The 19,085-nt window shown below is 38.9% G+C and overlaps 1 protein-coding gene across 3 annotated transcripts; it reads left to right on the top strand.

The window, feature by feature from the left end:
• On the top strand, positions 1-13,627 carry LOC140933844 (uncharacterized). Of its 3 annotated transcripts, none has more exons than XM_073383507.1 (5): positions 1-210; positions 9,380-9,510; positions 11,166-11,990; positions 12,800-12,877; positions 13,538-13,627. In XM_073383507.1, the coding sequence occupies exons 1-5, from the start codon at positions 185-187 to the stop codon at positions 13,588-13,590; spliced, it is 1,113 nt and encodes a 370-aa protein (XP_073239608.1). In that variant the 5' UTR covers positions 1-184; the 3' UTR covers positions 13,591-13,627. The 3 variants fall into 3 exon arrangements, with proteins under 3 accessions (XP_073239608.1, XP_073239607.1, XP_073239609.1); XM_073383506.1 differs by lacking the exon at positions 1-210 and adding an exon at positions 2,974-3,205; XM_073383508.1 differs by lacking the exon at positions 1-210 and adding an exon at positions 5,083-5,234.
• Positions 13,628-19,085: the final 5,458 nt, after the last annotated feature.

Here is a 19,085-nt window from a genome sequence, read left to right as displayed (position 1 = left end):
ACTGAATGTCAAGAGCGTTTTTTGGTTTCTCGCTCAATTTTGAGCCGATTCCACAATGATAGCCGAAGAGTTCTTAACTTGTTTGCCTTCTTTTTAGACGGGCAAATGTGAATCGAAGACAACCTTTTTCACTGAACCTGCGTCCTTCTGATTCCACCCAACGTGACAACATTCCAAACAGCAAATGGATGCTCAAAGAAGTTTAAAAATGTGAGTAAGCGGTTTCTTCTTGCAAAGTTTTAGTCATTTTACTCACCTTACGTATCCTTAACTGGATCTAGATAAAAGCAAAAGTTAGGTGAATCTCCACTGATGCATTCCGACAATGAATTTTTTAAACAAGAAGTAAATTGGTCAATGAAATTAAGCCACACATAACCGCCTCCATGCATATGAAGCGACTGTGTTCAAAGGGATCAACGTAAAAAGAGAGGTACAAAAAACCGATTCCTAAATGATCTAATTAGATTTTAACCTGCAAGCTCCCCTCTCTGATCCGGACTAGAGTCGGCCCCCCGAGTCGAGAAAGTTTACGTGCATGGCGGGTGCTAATTAGATTGAAACTTAAAATTAACGTTAATATTCGCTTGCTTGTGTTTTAAGAAATCGTTATTGATCAAAACTTGAAATCAAGAAACAATATAGTAACAACTGAACATGTAACTTTAAAGAAGAGATTCAATTTAAAATAAATTACCTAATTTATATTTTCTCCTACCCTTAAATTAGCACTACGTTTAGTTTAAAGAGAAATTGGGTGTGTTAGCCAATCAAATTGCAGAATTTGTAATTGGTAAGCTACAATCTTGCACAAAATATAATGGAAGAGCAAACCCCCATCCCCCCCAAATCAAGGATGACGCCGCGCGAAGGGCAAAAACGCGCCATTTTCCCATCCTTGATTTTGGGGGAGTGGGGGGTCTAGGTTTTCCATTTATTTTGTCCAAGATTGTAGTTGGCTACTTATAATTCTATCGGTATATACTTGAAAACCTTCCCTTGTGCTCCATTAAGAGATCTTGAAAAGAATTAATTGGAACTGTAAAGCATTGTTCACTCTTGTTTATAGTAAACTTTGCATAGAAATATTTTTGTCAGAAACGTCTTGCAGCGGTCTTAAATCACCTTTAGCAGTTGCGTGCAAAATAGAAAAGAAAGTCAACTTGTGGTAAACTTATCAACTTGAGACGCATTACAGAGAACCGCGCCCATCGATCAGCATCATATATTGAAGATTGGGGCAATATTGAAATCCAAACGTAGGTAAACATTTTTAATTAAGTCCCTAGCAAGCCTTTGTTCTCCGTTCACCATTCTGTATCCGGCTTAGCCAAGACAACTGGCGTCCGGTCGAGGAATTCAGTCGACAAGGTGCTCATTTGAACTAAAAAACAAACGAAAAATAAACATTAAAACTAATCAACTTAGTCACCGGATACGCATATTTTATTTCAGGCCGCATAGAACAGATGGGTGCATCCAGTTGTGCTTGGCCAATATGTGTAGTAGCCTTTCGTGCCCCTGGGTTTCGTGCTCGGCACCTTGTTTGTCAGTGTTTTCATCAGGAACGGAAACACTTGTCACTGATCAGAGTAGTAGAACATGTACATCTAATCCGTCGTTTTCTGGTATTATTAAGTTAATCCCTTCAATATCTACTCTAACATTTTGAAGTTGACTTTAAAGATCGTAATTTTAATCCCCAAAGTTATCTTCTTCGGCGAAACAACTTTTAAGACATGATCATGCAATGTTTTCTAATGTTCTACGAGGGAACAGTCCCCCCAAATTTAATATAACTGATAAATATGGAAAAATATTTCTAAAAGCGAAGTCATAATTACTTATCAAGTAAGTTTTTAGCTGGCAAGAAACTTTATTAGAGTGTAACTACAATGCCCAAAATGAACCTGACATCTTTTTGTTGAGATATATAAATTAGTATTAAGTGTAAAATTCGTAATGTACTAATAGACTCATTAATCATGCACTCAACAATAAAAGTGTGCACTTTTTATTGATCTATTTCGCTGTTTTCAAAGTCCTGGTGATTGGGACAACCTGTAGAAATCACTAGAATTTCTTAAAATGAAATCCTAGCCCTCCTAAACAAAAAGTCAGTCAAGGATTATGCAATGCTTTATTCCATAAGTTCTGTTGTTGACATTTTAATTTAACTCAAGTGCAATTTCGAGGAGCACTTTTTACGTTTGTGTATTTGCTAGATAAAGGTCGAAAAAGTGTTGAGTTTGGAAAAAAATCAACTGAGATCTCACCGAGATTTTAAAAAGGAATTGCGCTATCACGGTTCCCCCGTTCAGTTCATCTTAGCTTATCTATCTATACCGTCACTAATTGATAATGCATTCTCCAGACTCAGCATAAAAGGAAGGCAGAAATGTGGCTTCATTGCTGCGTTCTTATTATAGAAAGTAATAAAACCTTTCTATAGGGTATTATGCCTTTGGATTTACTAATTGCGCGTTGTGGTTATTGTTTAGTCAGAATATTGTTCTGCAAACAAGTTGACAAGAGTTGGACAAAAGAGCTAGACTAGTATAGTAGATAGCAAACAAAACATCTTTGTTTCTCCAAAGTGGTTCAGCGATATTGCAAGATTTCAAGTGTCATGACCTGAAAAAGTAATGTGGCTTACCTCAAGAAGCTGGAATTATTAAAGTTGGAATGTCTTTTTAATTTGTGCCGTCCGTCGGTTCTGAAAATTGTAATCAAGGAAAAAGGAGTTTGTCAGCTTTAAAAGTGACGTTTGTGCTGCGTTTTTCCAAGTTTTGGTGGCTTAATTACTCATCCCCTGGGAGCACATTTACAACTGCGTCACTAGGCAACGGCGCGGTTCAGAGAAGGAAGTGTGTGATAAACTGATTTGCAGCATGTGACTTCATATCAGACCTGCAAGACGTGCCATACCAAACGTATTTCTCTGCTGGCACTTGGCGCGTTTCGGATTTCATCCATCATAAGAAGCATGGTGATAAAAACTGACACGGAGTCTTCGTTCTTTCGTCTGAAACTCTCACACTACGGCATTTTTTTAGGTTAAAAACTTCGCTTGGGGGAAAAAAATTCTCGTTCACCACTCGCTGCTTCAACGTTGCAGAAGATATCCGTCTGGTACCAGGACTATGAAAATGCCCGCCGAAAATCGTAGACCCAAAACTTCCTTTTCCGTTTCGAAGAACACAATGTAAGTTTACTCTATATCTTTACATTACACAGTTTATTGTTACTTTGAGATGTTTCGTTCCAGCTTTTAGATGCACTTTTTCTTGTAGGCCTCTGAACTAGATAACCCTTGCGTGAAAATAGAGTACAGAAGGGTGTTTTAAGCTTTCTTTGAAGACAAATTGTTAGACGCGATTAATTGATGTTTATGTTGACCTACTCTGACCTTCTCATTTGTATCTTGCTTAACAGAAATATTTGTGCGTCGTATACTTGGGAAGTTAGCGTGTTTGCAGCTTTAAGAAATCTCACAAAATTTCTGTTTTTTTTTTTATATTGCAATATTGCTATGCGCGTTGTCGTTTTTAATTACATGAAAATAGCTCGCTAATTCACTTCAAGTGCTCTTCTGTTATCGCTGTCTTAAATGATATGTTTTATTGCAAGCACTTCTGCTATGCGTCTCTTTCAAAGTAGTGGATGTCATCGCCGAGCATCTTTAAGTCTTCACAGTCTCATATCACAAGTTAACAGCAAGTACACCTTTCCATTGTACGTTGATTTGCACTAGGTTTTTTTAACGTAGAGCTTAACTGGGCTCAAAGGAGGCTAGCTAGGCCATTCCGGCTTTTGTAATGTTAATCATGCTAAACAGATAAAATTAGGGCTTCTAAACATTTACAAGCGGTCGAATTTTGCTTTGTGAGAGCTCAAGCTTTTTCTTGTTTGCCGTTAGCTTTTGTTAACTTGTCTCAGTAATATAACTAGAAAATTTGCGGACTGTTAGTGGTTATCCAACAAAGGTTGCTCAAGTAACTCAAGGGTAGTAATGTAATTGCCTCCTGATGACATGGTTTTGTTGTCCAGTGATTGTGTACAAAACGTCTTCGTTCTGGTTGTTATTAAAATATGCACGCTTGGGTAGCTTGTGATAAAAGCCATTACGAAAACTAGTTCGAGATCTCTGGTGAGCTATACATTGTAGGCTGTGAGGATTTTTTGTTGTGGTTGACGAATCTTTTCCAATAGCTATGTAGGTCTGATCGATCTTTTTAGTTTATTCAGTTGAATCTGGTTAACACTGCAAAATAGTCCATGTTTTTGCGCAGATCTAGAACGCGCATGAGAGAATAAAAAGAGATTCCGTTTGAATTCGAGTCAGTTTATAACATCCTAATAATTCATTTTGTCCGACCCCAGTAGAGACGAGATTGGCGTAAATTTGCGCACGCGTGCTAAGTACGCGTTTCCAGGTGGTTGGCGTCATCCATAAACGCTGCTCTGAATTCTGATTGGTTCATTACTTTATCTTTGTCAATTGGTTGATTCTTTAAGGGCTACCATGCTTTTGTTTTCCCTAGGAACATTTGTTTCAAAACAAGTCCCGTGAATTGTACACGCTTTCGTACTGGCTATAGGACTAGTGCTTGTCATTTCTTAATATAAGTCTTATACTGGTTTTGTTTTGTTTTAGTTATGAGACAAAAACCGATTTACATCATTTGATCTTATGGATGTTAAGAGGTTTTTGGCTGGATGGCTCGAACCTAATGCGATGATATTATGTTCAAACCCAAAGCAAGTGGACTAAAAAGAACGGTTCCATTTTTATTTGTCTTCATTGATAAGCTCTCCTTTAAAAATTGAGTGGCTGAAATTTTGTTCCTACAAAACGCACTTAAAACGTTTAGCTTTTACCTCTGGAGTGTCCAAGAACCCGAGCTTCTTGCTTTGGGCCGGCCGGTAGATCGACCCTCTAAAAGAGCTTTGTACAGAAAAGTGCGACAGATTTTCTTCTAAATCCTAAAATAAAACATTCATGAAATTTTTGCTTTAATCCCCCCTTTCCATTAAACTAGCAGTAGCAGACAAAAATATCGAAGATTCGCGTTCGAGTTATTATCATGTCTCGAAACTGTAATCCGATTTTAAGAGCGCAATATCAGAAGATCTGAGGTTTGTTTCAAGGTTGCTCGAATTGAACTGGATGGATATTTTTTGGGAGCAAATAGGTCGAATTTTGACAGCATGCTCAAAACATTTTAGACCTGGTAAGTTAAGCAACTTTCTGCATGACCCGTACTTGATAATCAAGCTTACCACAGGTCCCTCAGGATTTGACTTGCCGTAATAAGCTGTTCGTGATGTACGGATGAAATAAGCGTTCTTTTCTTTTCTGGCTTTAAGTCGATCTTACTTGTTTTCTATGCAACGATGACCTGTGTGTTTCCAAGCTACAGCGCACGGAATCTTAGAGTTGAGTAACTAAAACTAGGTGGCCTATGTAGCCGGGGTTCGAAAACGTGTCGGTGAACACAAGAGTCAACAAATTGAACTGAAAATAGCCCCTACAGAAAGAATCGGTATCTAATGCCTGTCAAGCCGGCGCACGTTCTTCTCAATGTAACGACTTGCAAACAAGCGAATGGCGACAATCTGACTAATTTATTCCTTTACTGTATCATTTCTTTCTGCAATGAATTACTACTTTCTTACCAAAATAAACTGATAAATTGGTCTGCTGCTCACTAAATCTGTTTTTAATGCTGCCTTTAGTGCTTGTAGCGTAGCTTCAAGTAACAAAATCTGGCCTAATCTCGTTCCCAGATCTCTTGTTGACGAGGCCGATAAGAGATCTGGGTACATACATATATACATACATAAACTTTATTTTAACTCGAATTTACAGAGTACCTATATTGAGCTAATATTTCCGAGCACGAGATTAAATCTGGTAAGCTGTCGATGTGAGAAAGTTTGGTTATGACGTAACCGAATTACGGAGCACTTTCCATTCAACAAAATTTGCCTGTAGGAAATTCCACGTGTCAAACCACGTGTCCGGTTGCACAGACTCGACCCAAGCTACCACGTGTTTGGTTATTGTTCAGGTGATCAGGATACAAAATAGCGGTATTGGGAACAACAATTTTATCAAAAGACCATATTCACGATACCCGCCATCTTTGAACGCGCTAAAGGACTGATGGGGAAAAAAGGCAATGTCACGTGGTTTCTCAGGGGGCAAACAAATGATAAAAGCTGCCAATGCAAGAAATCACGGTCGAGTTTGTTTACTGTAGACAACAGAAAATAAAGAACTTTCCATAATAAAGTCGATAATGGCAAATTATGAGTAGAAGTAATCAATGTTACTTCTTTGGATGCTGTAGCGACCGTAGATATCCTCACAGCAAACAATAATGTCGTAAATCTTGTGGAAACTCGAAATGGCTTTTTGCTAGAAAATTAAATCGTCGTCATGTTTTGATAGCATAAACAAACTCGATCACGATTTCTTGCATTGGCAGCTTTTGTCATTTGTTTGCCCCCTGAGAAACCACGTGACATTACTTTTTTCCCATCAGTCCTTTAGCAAGTGCAAAGATGGCAGGTATCGTGAATTAGGTGTAATGGAAAGGGACATTTCGTTCCGGTCAACCAAAATGACCAGACCGGTCAAAGTGGACTACCTTCAAAGGTGGTACTAAATATTCCTGTCGGACCGAACCGAAATGGTCCGTTCCATTTTATGTGGGCGTCAGCTGTCCAACTGGGTAAGCGAAAGTGAAATGTCACATTTAACTGCATGGTGCTTTTTTGGTGGGAAATCGTGTGGCAACCCGCGTTTTTTGGGCGGGAAAACTGAATAGGAAACTGAAAATAACAACAAGAAAGCAAAAAAAGATGTCGTAAACATTGTAATCAGAAAGGAATTTATCGCTGCTCTGCGGCATACTATTTGCTGAATTTGATGAGGACAATGAGATATGCTTTCTAGAGTCCAGGCCCTGGTTGTTCAAACGTTGGATAGCGCTATCCACCGGATAAATCACTATCCAGCGGAAAAGTATCACGGAAATCAATTACGCCATCCGCTGGATAGTGATCTATCCGGTGGATAGCGCTATCCAACGTTTGAGCAACCGGGCCCAGGTGACAACTTACTCATTTGCTTGTTTTATGAAAGCTTATTGTGGGGTATTGTGAATTGGCAGTTCACTTGCATAATCAGTTTAAGCTTATATTTAGCTCAGAAATTATTTATTTTGATAAATTTAGTCTGGCTAGCATTTGGTTTTGACTCAGGCTTAAATAATATCGTGCTTATAAAACGCAAGTTTGTCTTTCTCATTTGGATGGCGGGCGATGAGTTTAAATTGTACAAAGCAGTTCGTGGTCGATTCTTCTGATCTGCTGTACTTTCACATTTAATTGCTTGGTTTAGTGTGCTTTTTCCTAACTAGTCCACGTAGCTCGTGCACGTGGGCACGAAGAAAATCTAAAATCTTAAACTGAAACCATTCATTAAACCAACAGAAAAAAAACCTTGACTCACCTAGCAATTTTAATATACAAATACTGCCAGTCAACTACCTTACATATACATGGCACTCTTATTAAACGCGCAAGCCAATCTTTTGCATTCTGGTAGTTACACTGGATCAATGAAATACCTCTACGCAATTTGGAAAAGCCAAGAAGTGGATTTTTAGTTAAATTAAGTTTACTTCTCGTGGCTTTTGTTGTTAGTTTACTCATTTTAGAGTTCCAGTGTCACAGCTTATGTTTGAAACGGCTTGGAGTGTATGCGCGCGCGTAATTATTATTGTTATTGCCGGTTTTTGTCTTATGCTAAATTGAACGAATAATGGTTGTTTTAAAGTAAAGCATTTCTACCTGAATAGAACTAAGTAAGATTGTTTTTTGCGTGCTCGGGATTGAGTCAACTTCATGTCACCCAACTCAAGGTCAGCATTATAAATCAGTCTCGTATTTCGATATGACTACGAGAGGCAATAAAAATGTTGTTTTCGAAGACAAGAAAAGACAAGAATGGCGCTGAAAGTATTATGCATGGATTTCTGATCTGACAATAGTCTTGTCGGCACTGACTCCATATCAAAGTGATTAGCAATTGTTTTTCTTGATTACTAATTTGCATTGTGAGTGGAACCTTTTTGTTTCCTTGGTCGCCCTAGATTCAAATATTTGTTGGTGAATAAATGTTAAGCGTTAAGATAAATGGCACGCGAGTGAAATCTGTAGGAAGTACCATGGAAAGGTCTTTTAAATGACGGAATATGACATAGCGAGGTAAAGTTATAAGTACCTTATTCTATTTTAGGTGTAAAGTGACCATTACGCATAGCACTTTTCTCTACGCATAAGGGCCAAGCTCTCAAAGCTCAATCCTTAACATTGCTTAAGATTAGTGGACGGATTTTTGGGTACTTAATGGTATAAGTTAATGGAGTGTTTGTTGTCTTAGAGAGTTTAATCTTGCTCTTTCATGATCCAAAGATCAAAGTTTTTTTCACATTTTTCACATTTTCTAACATAAAAAGCTTAGCTAGCATCAAACACTGTTATTAATAGATTCCATTTAGTAAATGGTCACAGTTTATGATTTGGTCAAAGAAACTGGGGACCTCCAAACTCCTTTTGGACCGAGAGAGAAACAAATTGTAATTCATGTGGACCTCGTGAGAAATCCTGGCCGCTAGCAAGAACTTTCACTTGTTGAGAATCCGCTGGAATCGCTATACTTTAGCACTGAAAAGTATGTATCCCTAATCGGCGACGTCATAAGCGATAGACTCTTGTGAGTATACGTGAACGTTTAAAATAATCAGATATGAACAATTATCTACAAACTATTTGCTTAGTCCAGCAATTGTTATAATAATTTTGTTGTTGTTAGGAAGTACCGATTAAAAGTTAAAAATAGTGATAGAATAAGAACCGAATTATCAGGTAGAGTCTTTTTTAGTTATCAACTGCGAAATGAAGCAAAATGTTTAAGATGATTGCGTTCAAAATGGTGTTTGTTCAGCAGAGTAAATTAGTTTAAAACATCGGCAGCAAAGACATAATTTTATTTTAGACAAACTTTCTTCATTTGCTTGAAAATCCGATACATAAATGAAATGTTGATGAAAGGAATCGAAGTGATCGCGCCTCTGCTGCGTCGGCAACTTCCATGCTCACTCAGAGTATTTCTTTTCGCTTGCTGTGAAGAGCAATCTCAGCTATTTCATAGCAATACTTCACCCAGGAGAAGTTAAAAAAGCACCCTAAGCCCATGGGTTATACCGCCTCCATAAAGCCGAAGACAAACACAACATTTTTCTTTTTCAACCTTACCATTCCTTTTTAGAATTTACCTTCATTACGCAATTTCAATTTCTCTTAGATCCCAGGGCCACACGGTAAAGGACGATTTGGAGGTGTGGATGTCGTTTCAGAAGCACCGCACTGTTCCGCCGTTCCCTGGTCATGCTGGGGGCACTGCCAGGAGCTGGCCAAACTCAAGACCAGCTGGAGGTATGTGCAAGCTATCCTCTTCGTTCGGGACACATTTTTGTCATTTTTCTCCGAACGAAAAATGAACGACGGGTCTGAGCTCCCTAAAACGATCGCTAAGTTGGACCCTACAGTTCTTTAGTCATTTACCATACTAGAAATCCTCTGATAAGCCGGGGGGGGGGGGGGTATCTATTTCAAGCACGTTTGAGGGTAGGGGAGTTTGATGGAGAGGGGGGCTTTAGGGCTTATTTGAGAGAGGGGCTAAATAGAGACCTTACCATCATTTAGCTCTCTGTAGGGTCTGTAGGGTGGTCACCGTGTCTTTCCAAAGATACTGTTGAACCTCTATGTGCGACCACCTCTCGTAAGCAACCACCTTTCATAAGCGACCACCTTTCCAAAACACCAAAACTTTCCCAGTCAAAGGCTAACAGTTGGAACCTCTCGTAAACAACCACCTCATGTAACCGACCACGATCACTTTTTGGGCCTGAAAGTTAATGATTTTCTATTGTTTTTAAGCTCTTGTATGCGACCACTTGACGCATTCTCTAATCTCTATGTTAGCTGTGTGCACTGTGCTACTTTGAATATACGAAGAACTTTAGTAACAACATGAAACTACTCATGGTGTAACTTACTGAATGCAATAAATTATCTTCCAATTAGTAGATGTGCCCGGACCTCTTCTCGGAAGAAGCCCCATGTGGTTTTTAAGCGACCACTTTAAGTCTTTGCATTTTGGGTGGTTGCTTACGGGAGGTTCGAATGTACTAAACACTTCATACAACTGCAATGCACGTTACACCTCTTACACCCCTGTACTGCGGACATCGAAGCCCAGTCCGTATTAAAGCAGTTTCACTGTGCTAATAATAGCCGTTTAGCGTGGGCTTAACGTTACCTTCTCTCAAATCAGCGGCATTTACAGTAGATGACATTTGATCCTATATTCTCTTTTGGAATAAACAAAATTTCAGTGAAGTTGCAAGAAGTTGCTGCTCTTGCAGCTACAACATTGTGCACAATGGCTGCGAAGCATTGTTTGGTCAGGCTTTTTACTGCCTTTCTATCTGCCGAACAAAGGGAAGTAAAAACCGATAATGCATGTGTGCACTTTGCAGTACTTTTAAGGCATGTCGTGAAATGTACAGTGCTATAAATTGCTGGTTTAAATTTGCAATCGCCAGCAAATATAGCAGCTTCTCGAACTGCTCTTTCTTTTTTACTTCTACTGAAAATTTTAACCAAATTTCACGATCTTCTATACACGAGCTGTACGCGAGACTCGGATCCTTCACGGACAGTGGTTTTAGGCCAAACCGGCCGGGTTTGCAGCTGCCTCAACGTGCATTGCCCTGTAAAACATAACGTTTTGCATTCGATGGCAACTTTATTTTAAACTAAAGCTCGCGCATGACCTTGTATCGCGCTATTTGTTTTCGAATGGCGAATTTCGGTCGTTAGTGTCTCATGTGAAAATTGATGAAAACAGCCAACTGAACCACCTCCTGGAAAGTCTCGGTCAGAAACGAAAAGTAATCCTTTGAATATACGTTACATTATAATTATATAAAACAACCAGGCAGATAGGTCTTTGCACCACCATCTGCTTTTCAGTGGGCGACACAAGGTTTTGATGAAATTGGTAACAATGGTGTTATTTTGAACAGTTTCCACTCTGGAATTAGGCTTCATCAATCGGCGAGCAGTGTCAACCACTGAATCACGTGCCAGAGGGCTTCCACCAATCACAGACAAGCCTAGGCCAGGAAACAGAAAAGTTGGATTAAGAGGTGGTAGACAGGAAAAACAACAGCTCTGTTGGGCCAGGAGTTGGGCAGGAGTCCGCGCGGAACAAACAAACGTTCACGCTAAGGGTTGCACGGTTTGTACTACGCATAATAGAAGAAGTCACCTGGGCCCTTTGAAAAACTCAGGCTTGAAAATTGCCCACAAAAACAAAGTGTTAGCGATGAATGAAAAAGAGGCATTGTTATTTAAGAGACTAAAAGGAATCTACGCAAACTCTACGGAAAAGACTTTACGGGTTCAGCGACTTCAGAATAATATTAATTCATTACAGTCGAGAACTCTTCACTCAGAAATAGACTATAGTTTAAGAGAGTTTAAAAAGAAACAAGAAGATGACAAGAGGAATAGATCAGAACTCAAACGAGTCCGAGAAAGGTTTTCAAAGGATAGAGAACACCGTCGTAAGAGTTCTTATGTGAGTTTAAGCGCACTAGAGTGTCCACAAGTGTCCCGGCAGGCGTATGGGCTCCCCGAGGATGGCCATGAATATAGACAGTCTAGCGTGATGCAACATGCTCACGAAAAGCTGCGTGATATTTGGAAAAATGCTATGAAACGTGCTGTCATTGTCGATAAAATGATAGGTGTAATGAAGAAAGAGAAAGAGCCGTTACCTCAGATTAAAGTACGCAGAAAAAGCATGGCTCAAAAAGAAGCAAGGTCCCCCAGTCCAGTAAAAGAAGGTAGGCCTGAGTTCTGGTTAATTTAGGCCCCGTCGACACCAACGCGTTTTCGTTTGAAAACGCATATGCATCGATGCCTTTAGGCCTTCCGTCTACACTAATACGCTTAGCGCGTTTTCATCGAAAACGCATCTATCTGAAAACGCTGTTGAAAGTGGATAAAAAAGAAAGCGCATGACCTATCATATTAGTGTAGAGGGTCCAAAAACGGTCGAAAACGCATCAAGGCGAAAACGAGGACCGAAAATATTGCATGCGCGTGTGTTTGTAGCATACACATCGTTTTCAAACGTTTTAGTGTATGGCCGAAAACGCATCAAAACTGGGGACACAAATCGATCGATGTGTTTTCGATGACAACGGAACGCATACTTTTGAAAACGCATTAGTGTGGACAGGCCCTTAGTTTTCCACAGTTGCCACTACTTTGACCAGAAACTTAAGTTATATGTAAGGAGTCGCATCAATGAGATATATTTCCATATACAATAAAGACCTAATAGCTGAAACTTACAGTACACTTGTTGACGTCCACTTACGTGTAATACAAAGTTTCAGACATTGACATTCCTGTCAGTTTTTGTACTTGGGATGAATATTTAAAACACTTAGCAAATTTCCTGAGATATCTAATATCAAAAATTGTCCAAAATCCTATTTCTAAATAATTCCTCGGTCTAAGATAGCTTAGGGCTCCAAATCCGCGCAATGGCCCTCTTCCATTTGTATTTCATGGATATTTTCCTTGGCCTAGAGTTTTCCGGGGTTAAATTAAGACTAATTCTCACTGTCAATGATCATTTTTGTAGCGCTCCAAGAGAGAGACTCCATGGAAACAGTGAATCAGCTTGAAGTGGTTCTTGGAGAAATAGATGCTATGTCCACAGGTACGACTCACAAAATATGCTACAAACTTTTTATCCAGCCAATAAGTCCCGATATTATACGAGGCTCCGCGTGATTTTCGAAGCGAACTATAACACTGCTTAAAATTCTCATTTGTGGTTGAAAATAACTGGTTGATTGTACTCGAGTGAATTTCTCGAGGCGTCTCATCTTTGGAAAATCATGGTAGTGACGAATTCACTTCATCTGTGTTCCACTCTCCCACCGAAGTAACGCTGTATTTTTGAAAAAACGAATCCCTCTTACCTCTTACTATACTCTACAGTCTATCGACCCTCAGAAAATCCTTTAGTCAGTCATACCCCTAATCAGTGTGTAAGATTGTCAGTCAGCCCGGTATAAGTCGTTAGTTTGTCAGTTAGTCCGACAGAGAGATAAAGTTATTTACTTCATCAGTCAGACAGACGTTAGACCCGTCGGTTTTTCACTCAGACAGTAGGTTCGTAAGACAGTTTATCAGCCAGACAGTAAAGCGGTCAAGTCAGACAAGGACAGACAGACAGTCAGTTCTACAGTCGATGGAACCAGTCAGTTAGTGAGTAAACTATCCAAATGGATGGGTCAATCACTCTCCTCTCAGCTCTTTAATGTTTTTTATTTGCTATTGTAAGTTAGTGACGTTTGTTTCATTTCAATTGCAGTGATATCAGAATCAGAGGAAGATCTTACGGACACTGAAGAAGAATTTGATTAACGTTCTCCTGCAATATTCATAATATAAAAGTTAAAACCTGCAAAACTGTGCGCAAAAGTTAAGCTTAGCAAAGGAACGTCAATTAACTTCTTACCTATGTCTTTTCCGTATCATCGTATACCAAGGTTTGAAAACTGTTCTAACTTGCCCAGAGTATTTACTAGGAATATTATTTGTTATAAGGCCAACAGGTTTTCAACATATAACCGATTGTCTTTAGGGATAAACAGATGACAAATTATTTATTTAAATATAAATAAAGAAAGATTAATTGATTGAGTTAACTGTTGATTTGGTGTTACTAACAGAAAAATGTTCAGTTGAAAGGGCGGGGTTCTTCCTTCAATTCCCAGGGCAGATTTGCTCGAACGGGAAGATCACCATGACCTCTTACATTCTCTGTTAACAGTTAACTCTGGATTATAACTTACTCTCGTGCTTCGAAGAGTGCGACGAAGGAGTTTGAATATCCGGGTGAACTTGGCTATTTCTGAAAAAAAAAAAGTTATTTTCGTGCGTCTGGAATCATGTAAGACTTAAAACATATTGGTTGTTTATAAAGATTTCACACAGGCCGTTGAACTACTTTGTAAGAGGCCTTTGCTTTACCGGAAATGTATTCGTTTTACAGTCGTTACTGAGACGAAGAAGGCGGAATACGTCACGGAGACCTATACACATGGACCAACTCTACGACGAAGATAAGAATTGTGAAAAATATGTTGTGGTTCAATTTGATTCTTGGTTTCAAACTCGTTATCAAACATACATCACCATACCCAAAAACAATGGGAAATAAAATTAAACTAGGGATACAGTTGAAACCCAACTTTACAGCTACATGCAATTGTATTGATTACAGTTACAGTTGTCAGGGGTTTGCAATTCTAAGGGCTTTCAGGTCTTTCAGCTCGATTGAAAAACGCCTAAAAACAAGAGATACGACTGTACTGCACGGTTCTTAAGGGCCATCAGCTCTTGGAAATATTGCCGTTAGACGCCGTTTGAAGCCAGTCGAGCCGTTTTATGGTCCCTAAAGAACCAGACCAGCCCGAGACATTGCTTATAAGATGAGCATTACGTTACCGTCTCTGATACTATATGGCAGCTTCGGAAGCCCTGGCAAAATTTCTAGACTTACCTTTTGCTTTCTCTCCTTTCCGGCCGCTTTTTTTATTTTTATGTCCCCGTTGTTTGCTGCGCATTCACTAGGCTTCATGTTGATGGGAAAAGTTTTTCACGAAAATCCCGGCAGATCGTGAAATTATTAGAAACGAAGTACGGGTGGTTTTTCGCGGAACGAGACTTATATCCTAGTCAACGTTAGGTGTTTTTTTGCCTTTTCCTCCGGTCTGTTTGGACCATGTTCATTCGGGTATCGTTCGAATGTCAGCATCCCGCTCTAAATGTTAGGTGTCAAAGTTGTATCCTCACTCTGGCAGTGGAAACTGATGACGTCACAAGTGGTACGTAAAGGCGGTTACGGGTGGTTCAGTTGAGATTGGGGTTAAAAAAATTGGTATGAGATCACGCCAGAACGTTAACTCTCTCGTTTTGGCGTTATAAAAAGGGCTAATAACAAATGTTTTGCAATTTCAGGATTGTTGTATTTCGTGACTCATTGTTGAACCGACTCAGGTCGATTGAATTAACTTGACTTGTGTTTTGAGGTTAATCAACTGATCTTTTTTCTACTTGTGGACTGCTAGAAGACTAGACACTCAAATAAACTTTACCGACCGTTACAGACTTGCATATATATGTATAAAAGCAAAACGTTTCATCAAAAACGAATTTCTTCTCCGTAATAAAACTTTTTTCAGCAACTCCGCAGAGTATCCAACTTGATTAACCACCATGTACAGGTTAACACACTTAAAACACCTCGGACAGGCTGCTTGATCTACAATAAAAAAATTGTACACGAAATACAAATAATTTGAAGCCTTTAATGTCGTTAATTAGGCGGGACGACCAAATAATAACACGTGAAAAATTCATTCACCATTCTTCGCCGAGTTGAAACTGTAAGGATCGCCTCATTGAACGATAATACGTTATTCGGCGTGCAGATGACAAATTCCCACTCGTACATAGTGTCAGTCAATGTTTTTGGAACGCCGAAACTGAACTGATGAGCGCAGGAGTTCGCCCATTGTGGGGACACATGATTAAGCCTCCTCAACAATGGCCGGTCATTTTCGTGAATAACGCGAGTTTGTCTTTCCTTTTAACAAAAGAAATTTCTACAAAGCGTTGATTTATTTGTTGAGTCTGGAACAATTGGTGCGGTGACTCTCACCAAGCAAAACACGTGCATGTCTTTAATTGTTGCTTGTTTTATGCATAATTGCCTTTAACATTAAAGACGCGTCAATTGGGTTTGTGGCACGCTTCAGCGATGGGGAAATAAACTTCTTTCTTGTGTTTTTACCTGTTGGACATCCTAAATGTACTTCGTTCCGCCAGGTTTTGCTCATCAACGACTTTTTCCAGATATGCGACAATTTTGTTAATCCTTGAATTTGCTCGTCAATGCCCTTGTTGACCTTTCACAACAGAGTCTTTTCATGTCAGGCAAGGGGCAAATTAAATTCAAATTTAGAAGACAATAATTTAGCACTTTTTCGGCTAAGAGGGCTGGGAGCCTTTGTCGTTTGCTATTGATTGGAGCTTAAAATTTCATTTGGACAAAGAGAATGGTTTCTACAATTTTCAGTACGACACATGAGCCAGTCTGTCCGCCTGTTCAGCTCGGTGAAGTGCGCTAAGTGCTAGTTGTTGTACCATAGAAGCCTGTAATTTTTTCGTTTTCCGGCTAATTTGACTGGTATGCTATTTTTATCACTATAAATAATGTTATTTTTTCCCAAAATATACTTATCATGCTGTTGACAGATAATTTATCCCCAATAAAATGACGGAAATTCAATTAAAAAGTCGTTTGTAGTTTCTCTTAAAGCGTTTGGTTTATTTAATTGTTTTTGCTGTATCAGAGTTTATTTTACTGAAAGTTTAATACAGTATGTTCGTAAAAGTTACTGTCACCTGATTCTAAAAAGCCTGCGGCTATGAGAATTATTTTTAGTTCTGTTTTCGTGATATTTTCCCTTTGCCTAAATGAGAATAGGTAAGGTTTTGTCAGAATTGTTTTCGTAAGAATTAGAAAGATTATTGTCTGCACATCCTATAACATCTGATACTTTATAGTCTTAAATGGTGACATTTCTTATTCCTATTGATCTTAAAACTTAAGATTATTGGATTTGAAAATTGCAAATTCAAGGTAAAAAGCAGGTCTTCACGAATCACTATCTTCTTATTTTCAGAGAGGTTTTCGCATTGCCAAATTTAGGCAAAGTATTAACTGAAGAAATAGACGCTTGTTGTTAAGAAATGTTTACAGGTTAATGTTGCAAGAATGGACGATGTTGTCACTCGTCTTCATTTACGTTCGCATCAGACGGGAGCATTATACAACTTAAGTAATGCCAGATGGCGTGATGTCTCCTTGCCTTGTAGCTTATCCCAACGCCTACGATAACTTTACGTTATAATAAATGTTTTTGACTGCACGAGAACAAAGAAATGCTCAGAGCCTGTATCTTTTCTCGAAAACCCCGATAAAGGGTCATTTGCTAATGTATTGTTACGTAGCGCGGAAAATCGATGAAATACATCATGAACACAGACAATTATAAGCTCTATTAAATTACTTACCAGCTTAGTAATTGCAAAATCTCTGGTTGTTTTTCTCGTGGGAAATACTCTTATGCCGTGGCGCAGATTAGCTCGCAAATTAAGGCAACAATCGTCTCAACAAGGCCGACTTCATGAAGTCGTTTAGAAACAAAAGCACGCCTAGTTGCTCGTCACACCTTCACAGCTGACGAGCGCTTTCAAAGGAAAAGAAATTTTACACAACCTAAATGGGTTAAGCATTTAAGTGGGTAAAGAGGGAGGAAAGTAGTTATGCTCTATTGCAATTATGTCACCTTTTGGTGGGAGAAAACACAGAAGAGGCGGTGTTGATACCGGCCTTGAAAAGTGTTTAAATCGCGCGAATCTACCGTAATTGAGTTATACTCAGTCATCGATGATTCTTTAATGACTTGGGTTATGACAAAGTTATCCCTTTAGATTATTTGAAAAAGTCACTCAGTTTAACACATCACTTTTAAATATGTTCAATATGATCAATTAAAGGCGGCCATAGAAATAATTGAGTTTTTGTTACAGAAGTCAATAAGACCGCAAAGCATTCTGAATGCCACGTGGTTGTCATGGTAGTGTAAAGTGGAGAACTTCTCGATTGTTTCGCTTTATTAGCGCGCTTTGGAAGTTCATGTTAGCGCCAGAATCTATTCTTGCCTATCTTTTTTTTTTTTTTTTTTTAATCGATTTTTAACTGTCATGCCTAGATTTTTTCGTTGCATTCTTTGTTGAATATTGGATGCTGGTGTGAACGGCTTCTAAATATCATTCATGAGAATGCCTTCAACCAGTATATTCTCAGGGGATCGCCTAGCACGCAGTAGGGTTAACTAACTGAATAATCATTCAAAGGGATGCCTCTGTCGTGAGAAAACTCGTCGCTTAATTATTAGTTTGGCTTTCCCACTGTGGTTGACGTATTAAGACTGAATATGTGCTGAGCATAGCTCATTGGACACTTCGCGAGACATGAAACAGTATCTTGGCCTTTACAACGCAGTAATTTACAACTTACGATTACAAAGACAACTGTGTACAACTGTGTAATTTCTTGGACAAATAAATACCTCTAAGAGCTAGTAAAAATTATTGTTCAATGATTATTTGTTCAGATGTTTTACTCGGCTGTTACAAAACACTTTTCCAGGCACAGTTTGGGCCTCTTAGACAGCGTAAAATAACCAATTTTAAGTACATTACTGTATTCGATTATTTCCTGGTATGTTTTCACTGGCAAACGAGGTAAAGTGACTGCTTTTTGTACACTACGTTACCTAACACAGCATTCTTCTCTTTATTATTCTTCCATCTAGCAACGAACATAAGAACTTGAAGGTGTTTCTTGCTGTGCGTAATAGGTTTCTTTTTGTTTTTTACTTAAGTTGAAGCCAGGTCTGCATCTTACCCGACTGTTTAAAAAAACTCTTTGTTAAATGCAACTCGAAATCAAGTAAAAATGTCAATGAAAAAATATACTTTGATTTTTGAAGGGCACCCTGGTTCTCTCTTTGGATAACGATCCAGAATTTCTTCTCATATACGTGAATCATGATTTGGTCGAATTACAACAGCAGGGAATATTTTATATGTTAAAATGCTGTTCTGTTTTTCCTTACGACTTCGGAAATCAACTTCAACCGGGACTTAACCTGATGGAAGGACGATTTAATCATTAAACGTCATTTTTTCTTTTCATTTACACCTCTGTGCCTTAGCGTCGACTGTTTATCCCGTGCTTCTTAAAATTCCTCTTTTATTTTAAGTACGTGTGAAGTTAGTAC

This window comes from Porites lutea, chromosome 4 (genome assembly GCF_958299795.1).
Source record: "Porites lutea chromosome 4, jaPorLute2.1, whole genome shotgun sequence".
NCBI classification, from domain to species: Eukaryota; Metazoa; Cnidaria; class Anthozoa; order Scleractinia; family Poritidae; genus Porites; species Porites lutea.
The sequence above is the reverse complement of the archived record's forward strand: the minus strand, read 5'-3'. Positions and strand labels throughout refer to the sequence as shown.